A 19049-nucleotide genomic window follows, 5' to 3' on the forward strand; every position below is an offset into this window, starting at 1 on the left:
AGGGAGAGTTTGCAGAGGATGTGAATTCCTGATAATAGGAAGGCTTTGAGGTGAGGCTTGTAGTAGCTTGGGATGCCTTAATTATAATTTTGCTTCGCTTGTGTTTTGAATCCTTGTCCTCCCTGCATCGTTAGTTTCTCCTGGTTGCTTCCCCCTCCCTTTGTGCCACCTTATTTCCTCATTGGTCAGCTGTTTTGTGAACGAGGATCTTGTCCTTCATTCATTCATTCACCGAGCTATTTCCTGCATTGGCTACCCAGCCCCATCATTCCTGGGCACAAAGGGCAGGCCTGTGCCCGTTTTAGCCCCCTTCGGCGAAGGGCTCTGTGGCAGCAACTCGAGTTGGCATCTGCCAGGGAAGCAGGAAGCCTGCAGCCGCCAATCTGCTGCGACAAATCAGGAAAGTTTTAAATCAGCTGTTTTACATTGCTGCTGTTTAAAAACTAGCCATTTTTTTGCTTTTTAGGAAAGTTGAATCTGGATGGTGTATAGTGTGGTAACTGTGGTACTGTTAACTGTCCCTTTAGAATCTCTCCCACTCCCTAGGTCCCCCACTCTGAACGGGGTGTCGCTGTACTGTTGTGCGTCACCGGTTTTCTCCTCCTGTGTTTGTGTCTTCCCATTTGGTTGTGACCCTGCCCCCGCTGCGTATCCTGCATTGTGTGGCGCTGGTCTGTGCATCTATCCTCTCATGCCCTTTTCCTCCGACTGTCCTCCTTCGCACGCTATATGGTGCTCTTTCTCTAACTGCTACTCTATCTCCTACCTTGTATCTCATACTAAGTCTGGAAGGGAGAAGTTCAAGAAGGACATCCTGGTTGCCAACCCTGGCCTTCCTATCGCTGATGCCTACATCCATGCTTCCTGTAGATACTCACCGACATCATCTTTGTCGTTCCGTCACTGGACCCATGGGACACCTCATATGGTCTTGGGTCTCTCTCTCCCATTAATCTCTCTCCCTGGCACTCGGTGGAAGGTCCTCTTGGCATTCTTCCCAAGACCATCATTAATGTCTGTTACGGAGAATTCTCTTAAATGTGCTAATTCCTCTCTAGCTTAGAGACCCCCAGCTCTTTTGCTAAACTTTGGGACTTTGAACTTTTCAAATCAATGTGTCTTACCATAGTGCTTTAGGGGTTACTTAGTATCCCCTATGGCTAGAAACTCATGTAGCAGTCTAATGCTACCCTTTCCTCTCAATGGCTGGTGGCAGTGGTTTTACAACAAACTACTATGATTTTTACCGACTGCAAACACCAGTAGCATTAATCGCGAGAGCCACGTTTTTCAAACGGGTCCTGGTATTCTTTTTTCGCCATTTCTTTTTGGAAAGGTCCTTCTAGAGTTTGCCTCTGCACGCCAAACCAGGTTTGGTCCTTTTGTTCCTACGCCTTTGGCAGGCTTCAGGACTGAAAACCGCCTATGGCGCTGGAGTGTCTGAGCTGGGCAGGAATTGAGGGAGGGGCCCGAAACTCCCTGTGCTTGGTCTCCTGGGAGACCCAAATGCACTTTGGCGTGATTGGCTGGCTGACTGTCCAGCAAGGACAGCCACCCTGCTGGGTGAGTGGCAGCTAGGCTGGAATGTATTGGAGGAAACTGGATAAAAGACATGTCTCTTGGCTTGGAAGGCAGAGTCGACCACTGGAACAAAAGAACCGAAGACTAGCTGGAAGAGGATGTCTTCTGCAACTCCTGGACCATTGGTTTGCCTGGTGAAGCCCTGCTGCCTGTCTGAATCGCCAAGTTCATCTCGACAGAGAAGCCCTTCAAGGACGACTTCTCCCTTTGTGTTGGTGGGACCAATCAACTCGTAAGCCACCTGGATACCATTCTCGGAGCTGGTTGTATTTTCCTCGCAGTTCTGCAGGAAACCGAATAGCCAGGGAGAAGGACACCAGTTTGTGTGCTTGACTACAGCTACCGGAATTGAAGATTTTCCTTTGCCAACTTTACTAGTCCCAGTGCAGAGCAGGAGTCCCCCAACGTCCTGCCTCTTGTCCCCATGACTGAGGCTCAGGAACAGCAAGATCTGCAGGAACTGCCAGGAACAGACTTCTTCATCTGCATCTTTTTCTTCATTGTAAGGTACTGTGAAAACCCGACAGAACTTTCCTCACTGCGAAGTGCTTGAAACTTTGGCAACTTGCAGGCCTAGTCAGCTTGTGACCAACATAAGAATCTTTCTTTTGCGAACTACTTCTGAGAACTTTGGCAAAGACTTTACGGTTAACTTCCAGAACTGTATTATCCTATACAAGACTTTAGCCCATTGACTTTGGCCTAACACATTGCATTGAATCGACTCCTCTGGGGAACTCAACTATTTAACAGTAACTGTAATATTCGTTTTAATATATTATGCCTTTTTGCTCCTACTTCAAAGTAGTTTAAATGCCTCAAAACCTGATCTTGTGAAGTACTGAAGTATATTATTGTGTGATATAGATTGCCTCCTTCTAGTGAATGTTTTATAACAGACTGTGAAATGTCTTTACCAAGAAACCTTGAGTATAAGAGTCTCTTTGAATACTTGTAATTCTAGACCTCTTTGTAACATCCTTACAGCTCACATTCCCTCTTGAGATCAGCCTGACTGCTTAGCAGCGCTACCACAAAACTGCTTACACCTGTAGTCCTATTTGTGTGCAGTGGTCCCAAAGGGTACTGCATAGAAACTTTGCTTAACAAAGTCTACTTGAATGGCACTGTCTTGGTCCAGGGCCCTAAGCCCAATCGTCTCCTTTTTGTTGGGTATTCCTAGCGTCCAACATCCTTCTCCTGCTACCCCTACTAGCACCTCTCTGGCCCCTCTGCCAACTCCTTCCCCCTCTCTGGCTACCTTGCCACCACCTGCTATCACCTCTGCCCACTCAGGTACCCCTACCACTTCCGGATCTACCTCAAGCCTGTACCACTCTCCGGAAGTCTTTCAAATGTGGAAACCTGCTCCACATTGCCACTCAACTCTTACTCCGCTTTCAAATAATCTTCTGATATCTGCCACCTTCTCGAAGAGCTTGACCTGGATGTCCTCGCTCTTACTGAGGCATGCTTCAGGTCCACCCCTGTCACAAGTTTTGCCACCCTCCTCCCTGATGGCTACACGATACTCTCAGTTCCCAGAACCGGAGTGGATCCCTGCCTCTGTCATTAATACGCAGGCCTACTCCTCATTTGAATGCCTGGTCTGCAGGCTCTTTATCGCTCTCTAGCCTCTCCTCTCTTGGACTGGCCACCATCTATAGGCCATCTGGCCAGGCTGTCTTCTTCCCCTCAGAGTGGGCTGACCTCTCTGCATGTCTCCTTGCCTCTACTGCTCATCTTCTTTCTCAGAGACCTTAACATCCACCTGTATGCTTCTGATCCATCCCCGGGGCTCTTCCGCAACCTCTACTACTACTACTCTCCATTCTATCCTCTGATCTGACACACACTGCCGGACACACCTTGGATGTTCTCATCTCCTCAGACATCTCTCTAACTCTCTCACTTCTCCTCTCTTGGAATGACCACTTTCTTCTTTCCTATCACCTGATGCACACTGTCCACCACGCTAAACCCACCCCAGCACTGCCACTGACCTTCAGTCATTCAGCCCTTGAAGCATTTGTCAGTTGATGCCTTTGCCTCCACCGTCTGCTCCTCCTACTCCTGCAGCTGACTCACACCCTGACACAGCCCTGTCTAATCTGCATCTTGCCATCTCATGCACTCTGGACACCCTTGCCACGAGAATCCGTCTGAAACCTACCCCCGAGTGGAACTCTTGGTACGACTCTGACCTCGCAGCTCTGAAACGCAAGTGCAGGGTGGCTGAGAGGAAATGGATGGCTTAGGTCTTTGATTGGTTATTTATAACGCGTTTAATACCCAGAGTTTTCTAAACGTGGACACGATGATTAAACTTGTGTTGCTCAGAGTAGTCTTGCTTCCAAATGCGAGCACGTTGCCGCTGAGCTATCCTCCCGAGACTGGGTGTTCCTCTGACAAACTGGCCTGCCACCTGCTCCAAAGGCAATACAATACAGACTCTGTCCTGTCCAAGAAGAGTCTACATCCAAGCTTGTCTCTGCAGCCTCTAACAACACGTCTTAACTCTTTGAAATCTGCAAGGAGCTGGCCAATCCTTCTGCAGTCTCCACCTCTCCTGTTCCCTCCTAGGCCCTCTGTACGGCCCTGGCTTCTCACTTCACTACTAAAACTCAGGACCTCCTGTCCTCTCTCTCTTCTTCCTCTTCCTCTCCCTCTACCACTCTTGGCCCCCCTCCGGGCACCTCTCCTGCTCCTCCTCCTTTTACCTCTTTCTCTCTGACACCTGATGTTTCTAGACCAGTCCTTTCTATGAAAGTGTCATCCAAACAGGTGCTCCCCTGCTCCTCCATAACCATCAAGGACCACATTGACACTCGCGCCAGCCTTGCCCAATTTCTGCTTCACTCTTTCGCCATTGGTGCTTCCCCCCTCTAACACTCTTGTACACCCCCTCCTTAAAAAGCCTTTGTCCGGCTAACTATCGCCTGAATTCTATCACTCCTTTCCTGAGGAAACCTATGTCTTAAGGCCTCTCAAGGCAGAGTGCAAAATAAAGACAACCCTTAGTCAGGCTTTAGATTAAGCTTGCCTGGAAGAAAATCAAATTGCAAATCCAGCGTAAAGTACAGAGCTACTACATTTGGCAAAAAGTGGGATTTCTGCCTAACTGGTGTGACCATATTCACCCAAGTTTACCTCATCCCTGTTTTATTTTAGGATATGCTGCTCCTCAACATGATCTGTTTCTTTTTTCGATTAAGTCAGTTTCCCGGGTGTATGGAGGAGTGAGACTGGGACGAGTAACTTGAAATCCTCAGACAAGATCCCCAGAGGTGCAACTGGTCGGACAGCAGTTCCTTGCCGGGAAGGGGACCGTCTGACTGGCTGTCCCCAAGCACAGAATTCACTCTGCCTACTGAAATCTGTCTAACATTAAAACATTACTTCTGTAAATGCTTTGTGGGTCTGGCCCAGTAAAGGGGCTTTGCACCAAATTATACTTTCTCCATGTTTTGACCAGTGACATATCGCTGTTAGGCAGAATCCACTGCAGTTCCCTTGGGAAAGACTACAGCAGATTAGGACTACAGGTATATGCAATACATTCCCTTTGGTATCAGTCTGTACCACAAAGATTTAGTTGGTAGCTGTGGCTGAGCAGCCAGACATATCTCAAGAGGAAGATGACAGTATTCAGGGTTTACACATTAGGACTACAGTACTATGGTACAAGGAAACACTGACCAAAGCTTTGTATTAAAAAATAATATATATTTATTTTACACACTTCTAGTTCAACACATAAATCAAGTTATCAAAGTAAGTTCAAACAGTCAAGAAAAGTATACACAACTCCCTATTTAAATTATAGACAAGTTTGAGCCAGAGGGAAAACTGAGCAAAATGGCACAGGGTCAAACAAGCAAAAATTGCACTCTAGTAATTTCTCAAAAGGGAGCGAAAGGACAAGTTATACAGATTTAACCTCTTAAACACACGAGCAATACTTCCCAAGTGGATTGTGAACAAGTTAGGCAAGGTAGCACTTTAGCAATAGTCATACATAGGTGAAAACGGAGCAAAATGGCACTTCAGCAATACTTAGAGCGAAGGAAGAGTGGTTATAAGAGTTTCTGGTGCACCAATACAGTTGAGGGTGAAAAGCAATCTAGTGAAGGCAGTTGTAACAGATTTAGCCAAAGTCAATAGGCCTGTGCCAGAGTTAGTGGTACAAGGCAATGTGCCCAGGATCAGACTGTTCTAGCTGCAGTCAAGTCTTTGGTTTAACGATTCAAAAGGAGGGTGCAGAAGGTAAAAGATGTTAGTTGAAAGGGGTGGCCAACCCAGGAGGTAGGTAAAGGATTTCAAACGCTTTTAGCAGTACTCCTCGAAACGGGGGGCCTGGCGGAACAATGTACCTGAAAGTGGAAGCGGCTCCTGCAGTGGCGGTGGTTCCTGGCAGTTCCTGCAATTCGTATTGTCCAGCAGAGGAAGAGACTCTCGTCGTGGAGGAAGTGCACTGCCCAGGGAAGAAGCCAGCCGTGGGGCTTCCAAAACGAATAAAAGCTACGCTCCTTTAAATCGCGGTTGTGGTGGACGGGTGCCTGGCTATCCGGTCTCTGGGTGCAGGCCACTGGCGATTTGACCAAGGCAGGTCCTGGAAGGCGTTTGACGAACTGGTTGGCCACACTAGCTCAAGGAAAGAAGACTCATGCAGGTGAAGAATTTCTCAAGTCGTTGCAGAAAAGTGGGGAGGATCTGCAGCAGGGCTTCACCGGTGGTAGTTGCAGGTGTCTTGAGCTTTTCTCCTCTTCGGTTTCTTCCAGTGGCGACGTCTGTCCTCCAGTCCTCAGGACCCTGCTTTTATGCAGCAAGACCCCCATTCGTACAGCCTAGCTGTCATTCACACAGTGGGGTGGCTCTCCTGGTGGGAGAACCCCCCAGCCTATCAGGGCAGAGTGCTTCTTGGGTTGCATAGGCAACCCTGTCCAGGGTGCCTATTCCCCCCTCCCACACATCCTGTCTACCCCAGACTCAGTGGCGCTGAGAGGAGGGCTTCTGTGCAGAAGCCCGCCAAAAGGACGAACAAAGGATCCCCGACCTGGGTTCGGATTATAGAGGAAGAGGCGAGAAAGAAATATTATCAAAGTTCTGGCAATAAAATCCTACCGGAGTAAAGTTAGTATTAAAATAAACCGACGGTATGTTAGAGGCTGTCAGTAAAAGTGGTAGCCTCGAACAATGGGAAAATCCTATAGGGAAATATTTGCGGCCGATTTATGGTAGTAACCACTGCTACCAGCCAGAAACCTTTGAGAGAGGGACCGTACGGTACCCCCTCGAAAATGAACACTAGGGAAAAACAATTAACCCTTCCCAGTACTTCCATAGTAAGATGGGTTGTACTGGTTTTGTGGGCAATTAGCCATAGAATGAGAATCATCCCTAACAACTGTCAAGGGATGTCTCTTCCTAGATGGGGAGTGCTTGATGTATCCAAACGCCCCATCGGATGCTTTCACTGTGGCCTGATTTCTTTCCAGAACACAGGCAGAGACTTATCGCCGGACGCTTAGTTGTCCTAATAATCCTGGCAGGGATTCAATTATCCCTTGCATTGATTGATTTATTATTTAAAATATTCCCCTTACTCTAGACCTGGGGTAAATAACTAATTAGCTGCCACCATTCTGATGCACTAGACATGAAATATTGATGTATACACTTTATTTCACTACTGCCATGTAAAAAGCAGGATCACTGTGTAATGATCGAATCCGAAATGACTGAGGGAGAAAAAAAGCAGTTATTTTTGTTTTGTCTCCCACTGACTTTTCAGACCACCCGCTCTGCCCCCACACCCTTAACTTCTGGCGGTACACAGAGAAGAGTGGTGCTGCCTCTGCAATCCCCCTGCAACGCTGGTTCCCTTCACGCTCATGGAAGTGAACTGGCGCCGCAGGGTCCTTTCCCTTTCTTTTGTTTTTTGTTTGCTTGTCCCCCGCTTCCCTTTTTATGGCAGCGGGGGGGGGGCACCTGCGCAAGTCCCGGACTGTCGCTCAAAGGGAGCAGTGTTTTCTGCTATTCGAAGATATTAACGGGGGGAAAAAACGGGATTCCTGAAAAGCAACCTGCAATTGAAAGGTTCTTTCTCAGTTCATTATTACAAGCGCGCCAAGCCAAAATACTACATCGGAAATGTGAAAAACTTTCTATGACCCCTGTAATAACATTCTATAGACAGTCACAGCAATTCTAACGTGTGGAGCAGAGGCAATGATAAACATCGACAATTCCATCTGGGCACAACTAGAGGGAAGCTTTTGGAGGAAAATATTAAATCTACCTACGTCGCTTGCAATGCCTCGCATTCGGGCAGAACTCGCTTTACAATCTTTGGCTTCCATTGTTGTTTGGAAACAATTCGATTTATATCGGGAAATAATGAGCAAAACATACGCGCCACCACTTGAAATCTTGAAGTAAGGAAGCAATGAACAAGCACTGGAACTCTGGAAAAGATCGGTTGAAGCAAAAAGAGAAGCACAAGGCATCTCTTTAGACATGCTGTTAAAAAGACCACAAAAAGCGAAACGGAGAAACAACGAATGATTGGATACACACAAATGAGATTAAAGTCAAGTATCATCATGATATACCATGCAAACTAGATGTTAGACCTATCAGTAAACTGCCAACATATTTAAAGATATTCCCATCATCTAAGATAAGAGACACTTTCATGAGACTGCGGTTAAATATCTTACCAACACGTGAAATTTTGGCAACAAGAAACCGAATTCCTGGAACCCAAAAACACTGCCAATTTTGTAATGACAGTGCAGTAACAAAGTCTGCACCACATCATCATGATATGTCCCTATCTAGAGGATGGTTTATGAATAACCAAACGTCATTCTTGCCTGAAGATTGATGGGCCTTAATGATAGCAGGAAACGAGAAAAAAACGATATTTGCCGTGATCTTTTTGGAACAACATAATGGAGAGCAAACAAATTGGATGAGGAAGAATACGGACAAAAAAATAAAGGAGAACTGACGGAAAGCAACATGGGAGAAAGACAATTGTGAAAGACACTTGTGAATATGAGGAAGTAGAAAGAGATGTGCGATACGATAATCGGATGAAAGGTTTGATTTGTAAACCAACATTTTAATAAAAAAAAGTTTTTCATTAAATGCAAAGACCCTCAATTGCCTCTCCACTGCCACCTTGACTTTTGTTGACATCTGATGTTAGGAAATTTGCATCTATGGTATTGAAGCAAGCATCAAATCTCAGCACTCCTAATAGGGCGTTCTGTACAACTCTCATGACACCGATTTGCACAGACCTGATCAATTTGACTAACCTCTTAAACGTTGGGCTTAACCTCAAATGTCATGGGCAATCTGCTCCAGTTTTGTCACATTTTAGGGTCCCTGAAAATCAAACTCCTCGAATTGGCCTGGAGGCCAAAATCTGTCTCACATGGGATGGCGCGAACAGTAACACAGTATCGCAAAGCTTTAGTTCCCAGGGGGGACATTGAGAAAGTGACATTGAACAAACTATTGTATTGTGTGAACTGAAGTCCAAGGTCCGACCAACACTGGAGGATAACCTTTTGTGAGCGCTGTCAGATATGGCCTCAAGAGCACACCAACTCTCAAAGATGGTTCAAGGTTTTAAAAAAAAAAGTATTTTAATATGGTCCGTCCTAGCCCAGACTCCCCAAAATCCCAAGGTGATCACTAGAGGTCTGTAACGCATACAGTCTAAAATTGGTTTGGCTAGTGCTGAAGGCCTAAAGGCAACCTTCTTTCTGACGCCCTCTCCGGTCTTGGAGCTGGATCCTAACCTGGGGTTATTAGAAAGTTGTACCTTCTAGGCGCCTAGGTCTCACTCAATCTTCATCTCTCACTCCCTCTCACTCCCTCATACTCCATACCTTTATTTATTTTCCTGTCCCTCTCCTGTCTTCCCTTCTCTGCCTCCTTTCCTTTTATTCTCCCCCTCTTCCACTCACGTCTACTTCTACTCTCCCACACCAAACCTCAACTCCCCTCCCTCTAAACTCTACGATGCTCCACTCTTGTCCACTGCTTCTCTGCTACATTCTCCTCCCACAACATTCTACTACTCTTCTCCCACTACCTACTATACTTCACTTTCTACTCTGACTATACACTCTCTCTCCTCTTTCACCATTCTAACTCGCCATACGCTTGCAATTAAATTCAGTCACCCTCTTCGTTCACCATGCATGCACTCTCGCTCTCAAGTAACACTTACTTGCCAAACAATACCTCGCCTTGCACACCCGCTCTCAGTAATTCTCTTCCACGCTGTTACTCCTTCGACCTGGTCTCTTGGTCCCCCTTCTCACTTGACATAACCTGAACAACCCACCTGCCTTTTCTTACTGTCCTCTTTTTTTAACCCCCCTCATCCCCCCCTCCCCCAACCACCCCCATTGGCTGTCTGCCTCAGCTAGTTATCTCTGGGTTGGTGTCCCCAGGGGCTAGGTACAGAGATGGGAAACCAAAAGGGCTTTGGTGTTTCTGTGGCCATCAGTGTAAAATTAATCTTCAGCTGAAAATCTGGAGCTTGCTCGTTATTGGTTAAAAACATCACCTATTTAATCTGTTGCTTTGTCCGAAAGCTCTCGGGTCACGTTTTTTAAGGGTACTTTTTCTGACTAGTGATATACTCTGTTGTGAATCCGATGATGGGCTAATCACCCTTCTTTCCCTTTTCTTATGACCAGTATCAAGTGGTAGATGGACCCAACGAGGATGGTGAGATGTTTAACCGGCCAGGCAAGTTGTCGGATTATTTCCCCAGCCCATATCCCAACCCAGAGGCTGCCAGGGCTGCCAACAATGGGGCACTGCCCCCTGACCTCAGCTATATCGTTAATGCCAGGTACGTCTTTTCTATTTGTATGCCTTAAATCCCCCCTCACCCACCTGCTGTTTTCTCCAGCAAGCATCACAGCCTCTGTGTTATGTTATTTTGCATTTATATAGCGCCTTATATACCATTGGTATGGTCTGAAGGCGCTGGTAGGTTGAACGCCCTTGGGAACCGAAGTTCAGATCAGTAGAGGGAGTAGAGTCAATGGTGCGTGTGAGCACCGGATATGTGTGCAGCTGGTGCGGTATTCGTGTAGTAACTGCTTCTTGGCGGTAGAGAGATCAGGAGTATGTGATCTTTCTGGCACGATTTATCCAGATCGAATGTGGCTGCGTTAGGCCTGAGGAGAACGCCTGGCTTTGGGGGGGTGCATAGCCCGCAGTGTTTACTTAGAATGATGTGTAGTATGTGGCGGATGTTGGTATGAGAACAGTTATACCGAATGGTGTCGTATCTCTGTGTTCTAGTTGAGTGGTGGTGTAAAGAAGAGAGTAAGCGTGGTGGTATGATATGATGGGTTATATGCTTTTTCAAAACATTCTCTGCATTCCAACCATTCTATATACGTCACGCAATTCTATGCGCTCCAGTCCATTCCATGCACTCCTATCCACTCCATGCATCCTATTCTGCTCCAGATACTCTGGTTCGCTCGACGCACTCATTCACTCCCATCTGCCCCGCGCATGCACTCTAGTCTGCCCCGCGCATGCACTCTAGTCTGCCCCGCGCATGCACTCTAGTCTGCCCCGCGCATTCGGCTGCTCTACGCAACTTGTCCGCACTATCGGACACGTCCGTTCCACTCTAGTCACTCGTTCGCTCTAGGCATCTGTTCGCTCCAGGCACTCCTCTTTATGCCCTCATGTAGCCCTATCGCCCTCCAGGTAACACATCACCATGTAGCCCAGCGTGTACAATGACCTGTAACTAAGTCGACTCCATGTAACAGCGCCACGACGCCTGCAGGCTGCTTGTGCGCTTCATAAATGCACATTTAAAAAAATCAGAAGAATGCCAGGCAATTTTGTATTCTTGCATGAAACTATTTTGTGCTTCAGAGGAAGTTAACCAGTTGCTCTTACAGGGCTGTTTTACCCTGCCCTGAGCGAGTGCTGAGTGGAGCTCCCTTTCAGTATCTTCTGTATCTTCTATTGATTGGCTGCCCCTGCATTTTACCCCCGTCTTTGCACCTGATTCAAGTCTGCAGTTGTATCACCAACGTTTTGAAAGTAACTGTTTGCCTGTGTTGAGGAGATTTTTCTTCTTGAGTGAAATTCTCCCCACTTTGTGAGTCCTCCAGCATTTTTGTACTAAGTCTCCTGAGTGGGAACCGTTTTTCACACACTCATTCTTTTACTCTGACCATGGGGACCCTTTTTACCTCTTTGATACTTTGTAATGGATGCTTCCCTCTATCTTTTCTGTCATCTACAATTATTGCAGTATATTTTGTGCAGTGTTGAGGGAAGCTCCTTGAGCTTCCCATTTATTTTACCTGGGTTAACGCATGTTACGAGGTCAGGGAGACACGTTTTGCCCCTGTATTTTATTTTGTGAGATCAGCACACCCCAGCTTAAGTGGAGTGCTGAGGGGAAACATTGTCTCCCTTTTCTCTCTTTTCCAGTAACTTTTAGTTACTGTTCCAAGTTAATGTGACAGGCTGGTGGCAGTGTACCTTTTTGCTGGACTTTTTGTGGGCTTTTCTCTCGGGCTGCCTTCGCAGCTGTGGTAAGGGACATCATGTGTGTCGAGGCTGGTTGGAGCCCTTTGTTCGGTTTGCCTTTGGCGGGCTTCAGCCCAGAAGGCCGCCTCCGGCTCCAGTGTGTCTGGAAAGGCAGGATGTGAGGGAGCTTCCCGAAACTCCCCTGTCCTTTGTCTCTAGGTATGCCTGAATGCAACCAGTCCTGATTAGCTGGCTGTCCTTTCAGGACAGCCACCTGGCTGTGTGATTGACAGCCTAAACTGTGCTTGAATGGGAGAAACCTGCTTAGAAGGCAAGGTTTTGAGACTAGAGTCGACCACTGGGAGAAACACCGAACGAAGAAACCGCAAACTAAGCTTGCTGCATCTTCCTGGACTTTTGACTTGCCCGGTGAAGCCCTGCTGCTGTGCTGAAACTGTTTTCAATTCGATAGAGAAGCCCTGGAAGGGACGACTGCTCTTGGGCTAGTGCCACCAACTGACCCCGAGACAACTCCACTGGACCATCTTCCCTGACTGGCTGTACTACTTCGCTGCAGCAAGAAACGCGTGCCAGGGCTCGAAATCCGTAGTAGAGTGCAACGTCTGAAATCCGGCCAGAAGCTCCAGGAGTCTCCCAAAGGACCCAAGGAGTGAGGGAAGCCCAACTAGTATCCGTGATGGTGCTGCTTACCAAGTGCTGAAACCACAAAGTGCTGCTCAACTGAAAAGAGCTGTAGCTGCCCACGACCTCAATTGCAGCCGCAGGAGCCCTCCAGACGTCCTCCCTCTTTTCCCCACGACTGAGGCTCAGGAACCCAGGGACTGCACTGCTGCAACAGGGCATAATCCAGCAGGACCGCTCTTCTTTAAACCAGAGGTACTGTTTCGACGTGGGGTACTTACCCCGATGTCTTTGAGCTGTGCTTTTCTCAGTTGATGCTTGCAGTGGCTTACCTTTTATTTTCACAGGCTTAATGGCTTGTGCCCCTACAGGTGATTTTTCCATAAACTCTAACTTTGTGCAAGACTTTTTTTTTATCTAAGAAGTGCCTCAGCCCCATAGACTGTGTTCCAATTAACTTTGGCTGTCCTGGCTCCCTGCAGACTCTTCTAGCCCATTGACTTTGATATTTAGTCCCTTAGAGGTGGTAACTTTTTATTAGACTGTTACTGCTGGGAAAGACTTGACTAGATTACATTGGAGTATTTAATTGTCCTCACATTTACTGAGAACCTGTTTAACCTTTTCCTTCTTAAACTTACTTTTTTTTTTTTTTTTTTTTTAAATCTTATGTTTGGTAATCCAAACTTTTCATTATATTTGTTTTTCGAAGAATCGTTAGGATAATTGCTAAAGAAAGATTTACTTGTTTTTTTTCGTGATCTTTTGGGTCTCGATCCAAAATTGAATGGCCGTTAGAATTAGATGTTTGTCGTTGCCTTTTAGCAGATGGTTCCAGCGTTCTTTTGTAGTCATCTGTTTTTTTGATATTCTAAAGAAATCCTTAAATAGATTTCTTTTTTCTTGTAGGGGGCTGGACAAATCATGATGATGTGGAACAATGTCTCTTTGGTTCCGTTGCTCTGGCAGAAGCGACAGTCTGAAGATTTGATTTCTGTCTGGTGGGTGATACTCGGATAGTCTTGGGTTGGTAAGATGTTCAATCGGAACCTTAAGAATAGATCTCGGGTATGTCGATCTGGAAAACCGGTCAAGTATGGTGGAAGTTCATGAAGGGCTCTTATGTCTATTTCGCATACTTGGTGGCGTTTATATTTAGTCTGATCTTCGAGAGTTTTTATCCAGTCGCTCCTTTGTAGTGTTAGCTTTGCGTGTTGTGGCCTGTTCATTAACGTTTCTTCAGTGATGTCTTCAGCTTCCATTTGGGTCTTGCTCTTGTTGGTCCATTGTTGGAGAATTGTTGCGTTCATAGTGTTTTTTTTGCTTTTCAATATTTCTATGGCTGGGATCTTTTCGTGGCTTATTATTTTTTCTGTAGAGATCCATCTGTTTCCGTGATATTATGGATTGTAATGATTCCAACGCCAGTTCGAAACGGATCCATGTCATGGGAAAGTTTTTTGGTAGTGCTAGTGTTTTCCTCCAGAATATTGCTTTGTAGAGGTGCCATTTCAGTCCTTGGTTTGCCAGGGTTTCGCCAGCGTAGGTCAATATGGGAACAACTTTTTGTTTATAGAAGATGATTGTTGATTTAAAGGAATATGTCCTGAATTTGCAGTGATAGAACCAACCTAGTCTGGCTAGGGATCTGGCTTTGTCTTCGATGTGCATTTTCCACTGTTCCGTGGATGACGCATTGACCATCACCCATAGATATTTGATGGATTTTGTTTCAATTTCTTTGCTTTCAAGCTGGAATTTTGGGGTTTTTCGGTTCTTCTTTGTTTTTTGGGTTGTTAGGTTCATTACTTTGGTTTTATTTATGTTGATCTGAAGTTCATTAGCTGTCATGTAGGTTGCTACTTTGTCCAGAGTTTTTTGTAGACCCGATGGGGTTTTGTCCATGACTGTGATGTCATCAGCGTATATTAATGATAGAACTGATTCATTATTTAGTTTCGGAGGATTTGAGAGTGGATCTTTGAGTTGACAAAGTCGTAGGTGAATAGATTGCAGGCGGCTAAGGGACATCCTTGCTTGAGACCGTTGAAGGTATTGATCGGTTGTGTGACTTTACCCTGTTTTGTTAGCCTGACTCGTACTGAGGTATTGGTGTATAGTTGCTTGATTGGATGAAAAATTGCTGGTGGACAGCCCCATGTTGTCAGTTTGGTCCATAGTTTGGTTCTGTTTACTGAATCGAATGCCATTTTTAGGTCGATGAAAACCGCATGAACCTGTTTTCTTAATGCCGCCTCGTATTTGAGGAGGCTCAGTATTATCAAGTTGACGTTGGTTCCGATTTTGCCTACGAATCCTGTTTGCCTTTTTTCAACTTTCCCGTTGTTCGTTGCCCATTGCCCAATCAGTACGTTTTTTCAGTAGAAAGTTCGCAAAAAGTTTTCCTAACGGGTCGAGTAAGGCTATGGGTCTGTAGTTATGTGGGTTCTTTCTGTCACCAGTTTTGTAGATGGGGATCAAGATGGCTAGTGTCCAGCTATGTGGGATTCGTTGGGGTTTTTTCAATGATAAGGAGCAGGTGGGAGAAGAGGCTAGCCCAATTTTCCGGTGCAGCCTTCAGGATTGCGTTTGATAATCCGTCTGGACCTGGCGCTCTTAATGGATTTAAAGTTCTAATGGTTTGAATGATGTCCTCAGGTTCCCATTCCAGATTCCATGTTGGGCAGGTGGATTGTTGTTGGATAGCCTCTGCGTGTGCACTGTTGTATAAGGTGTTGAAATGTGCAGTCCACGCTTCTGGATCATGTTTGTTGTTCTGTTTCCGTTTAGGAGTGACCATAATTGCCTTTTATTTTTCCCTTTGATTGCCGCTAGAATAGCTTCAGCGTCACCTTGTTGCAATAATCCTTTGACTGATTTAAGCGAGTTAGAATAGATCTTTTTTCTTTTTTATGGCGATATTTGCTGCTGTTGTATTCAGTTTTATTTTTTTTCTAAGCATTTTTTTCTTTTCTTTAATTTCCATATTGAATGCATGTTTGTGTAACAATGGGGATTGGTACTTTCGGAGGATTGGTAGTCTTGAGTACCCATTCATTGTTGAGTTTTACATGGTCGGGCATTGATCTTTCACATTTGGATACTTAGTCGATTGTTTGATGCTGTTTAATTCTTAGTTTCGTTGTTTATTTGGAGGTCTGGGAGGTCCAGGGACGAGTTTTCGATTTGTTCTGTTTGCCATGTTATTGAGATTTGACAGTGATCTGTTTGTGCAGAGTTTTCAGTGGTAATTAAGTTCTTTATTCCTTCAGAGATGTAAATATAGTCAATAATCGATTTGGAGTTACCACTGGACCATGTTGGGGGCATTTGACCTCTGCGCATTCCCACGGGTGTCCTCTTTTGGGAAATGCATGGGGTTCCCCGTTTTCCTTGCTGGCTTCGACACACTAGGCCCAAATCTGTAGGTTGCCCACATGAACAAATTGTGCTGTGGCGAAGGCTTGGGGTTACCAGCGGGTTACCCTTTTCCTTTTGCGCCCCCGGTAAGTGCACCCACACATGTGAGGTACCTTTTTCATCGGGACACCTGTGGGAACGCGAGAAGGTATGACATCTGTTGGTGGCGATGTGTTTCGGTGAGTGGACACAGGGAAATGTCTCTGAAATTGGCTGGAAATGCAGACAATTCTCAGACATTTCCCTCTGGCCATTCAGCGAAACACACCGCTAACAGCACACAGCCTACCGTCCCGCGTTCCCACAGGTGTCCCGATGAAAAAGGTACCTCACATGTGTGGGTGCACCTACCGGGGGCGCAAAAGGAAAAGGGTAACCCACTGGTCACCCCAAGCCTTTCGCCGCTGCCCATTTTGTTCATGTGGGCAACCTACAGATTGGGCCTAGGGCGTCGAAGCCAGCAGGGAAAACGGGGAACCCCATGCATTTTCCAAAAGAGGACACCCGTGGGAACCCACACATGGCCAAATTGGAGGGGCGGCCCATCTCGTGTAGCCCTCCCCAGGGGCAGATAAGGGGGGGGGGGCTGTCCTGCACTCCTCCCTGGGCTCAGGCGTCTGTTCCTAGGAGCAGATATCTGGTCCCAGGGAGGGCTGCATGACATGGCACCCATTCCATTGCCGTTGGGGGCGGGGGGGGGTGTCAATGCCCCATCCCATTAGAAACTTCCCAGACCCTTTGGGGTGCCCCACAGCCCCCCTAAAAAGCGTTCCACCATTTTTTCTTTGTTTTACGAAACTTGCCCTGGTGCAGATGGCCACATTAGTGTGGCAATCTGCCCCCAGGGTGCCCAAACTCTACTGCCCCATCTATTGGGGGGCCTGTCCCATCATTTGTGGTGGCCCTCTCCTCGCCCACACCAAATAGAGGGGGGGCACATCATGCAACCCTTCCTAGGAGGCTCAGGGAGGGCAGCATGACGTGCCCCCCCCAGCCATTTGGGGTGGGGGGAGAGGGCCACCACAAAAGATGGGGCAGGCCCCCCAATAGTTGGGGCAGTAGGGTTTGGGCACCCTGGGGCAGATTGCCACAGTAATGTGGCCATCTGCACCAAGCGAAGTTGGGTAAACAAAAAAATACAAATTCACAGGCTGCTTTTTAGGGGGGGGGGGCTGAGGACCACCCTAAATTGGCAGCGAATGATGTACTACAACGGGGGGTGGCCCTCAACCCCCCCACCCCAAATGGAGGGGCCCACCGCATGCAACCCTCCCTGGGGACAGATAGGGGGGCCCACCTCATGCATCCCTCCCTGGGGTCAGATGCCCCTTCCTAGGAGCAGATATCTGCCCCCAGGGAGTGTTACAAGGGGTGTTCCCTTTCTATTTCGGTTGGGGGGCATCCCCCCCTTTCATTCAGTAAAAAATCCATGGTGGCTAGTGGCCTCCCACCCCTTCCCCCACCCCCTTTCCCCATCATTTCAAAAAAAAAAAATCCATTCCCCTGGAGCAGATGGTCAGACATCTGCCCCAAGTTTTCACATGCATGTGCCCCCATGCTTTGGGGGCCGGGAGGGGGGAGAGGGCTGCTTACTTGAGGCAGCCCCCTCCCCCCTCACAAACGGATCCATAGTGGTCTAGTGGGTTGCTGGTCACGGATCAAGCGCTCTGCGCCGATCCGTGACCAGCAATGCCTCATATGTGGTGTCCTTGGAAAGGGGAGAACCCCCCTTTCCAAGGACACCACTTTTTGCCAAATTCCTGGTGGTCTAGTGGGCCCCGGGCCCCCAACCCCCTCCCACCTCCCCCTTACCTCGATTTTTTTTTTTTCCACCCCTGGGGGCTGTGATCATCTGCCCCAGGGGTCTCTGCCGCTGTGGCCCCATGCCTTGGGGCATCACAACTCTGATTAAGGATAACTGCTATTCTAGGGGAGTTGGACCTTGGGATGTAATATTCAATTACAGTTGCTTTTCAGCTCAGACTAAGAGAAGCAATAATTCTAACTTATTTTAGGATAACACATTAAGTGTTATACGTAAAACATATACTTTTGTAAGAAGCTACCAGCAACCTAAAAGGTCAGTATGACCTAGGCAGACTTATTCTGGACAGGTGTACAGCAAATCAGGGGGAAGCAAGACCCAATTGGGGACACGCATACAATTATCCTAACAGGAATAATAAAGTGAAACAAGCAGCATTACTTTTGGGAAGAGGGGAACCCAATTCACAGGTGAGTAAATTGACCTTCCATCTACTTTCTGTTAGAATTGTGAGACAGTTTCTAAGACATTGAGAATACTTACTTAAGAAGGCACGCAGCTTACTCAATATAACTAAATCCTATATGTACTTTCAGAATGGCAGAACATATCTAAGGTAAGTAATACCTTTTTTTAACTTTTCACTGAGCTACAGTTACCAACTAATTCATTTACAAGGAAGTCACTTTTCAACACTTGATTTTCTTTTCAAGGCTAGCCCCTTATATTATCCAAACCTTCCCAATTCTAGTAAATGAGTACTCTCTGAGCCAATAGCGGGACCCTAGTGGCCTAGGAGACAGCTGTAGGCAGGGTGAGATAGAGCTCAGTTGCGGGAAAATGTCAGACTTCTAGAGGAAGACTAGACCCCTTGACTGATCTCAAAAAGCACCTGTAATAGTATATTGCAACCATAGGTTTTACTCGCCTAGTGTAACGGTGTGATCACAAATGTAATTATAGGTTTTTACTGTTCCTGGAATAAGTGTTCCACTATGCTGAAAAGTATATTATACAGTTGATTTACTATGCGAGTTCCTTGCTGAGCGTCATGCTACAACTGCTAGGAGGGTCTACTACCCTGGTATTACTAAAGGTA

At 46.7% G+C, this 19049-nt stretch overlaps 1 protein-coding gene across 1 annotated transcript in view; it reads left to right on the plus strand.

The window, feature by feature from the left end:
- Positions 1-19049, plus strand: part of CYC1 (cytochrome c1) — a 235021-nt gene that overhangs the window by 78571 nt on the left and 137401 nt on the right. Inside the window, exon 4 of the mRNA XM_069621810.1 lies at positions 10308-10465. Within this exon, the coding sequence (XP_069477911.1) occupies positions 10308-10465 (158 nt within the window). The remainder of the gene's footprint in view (positions 1-10307; positions 10466-19049) is intronic.

The sequence above is a fragment of the Ambystoma mexicanum genome, chromosome 5q (assembly GCF_040938575.1).
Source record: "Ambystoma mexicanum isolate Mex_15411 chromosome 5q, UKY_AmexF1_1, whole genome shotgun sequence".
Classification (NCBI taxonomy): Eukaryota; Metazoa; Chordata; class Amphibia; order Caudata; family Ambystomatidae; genus Ambystoma; species Ambystoma mexicanum.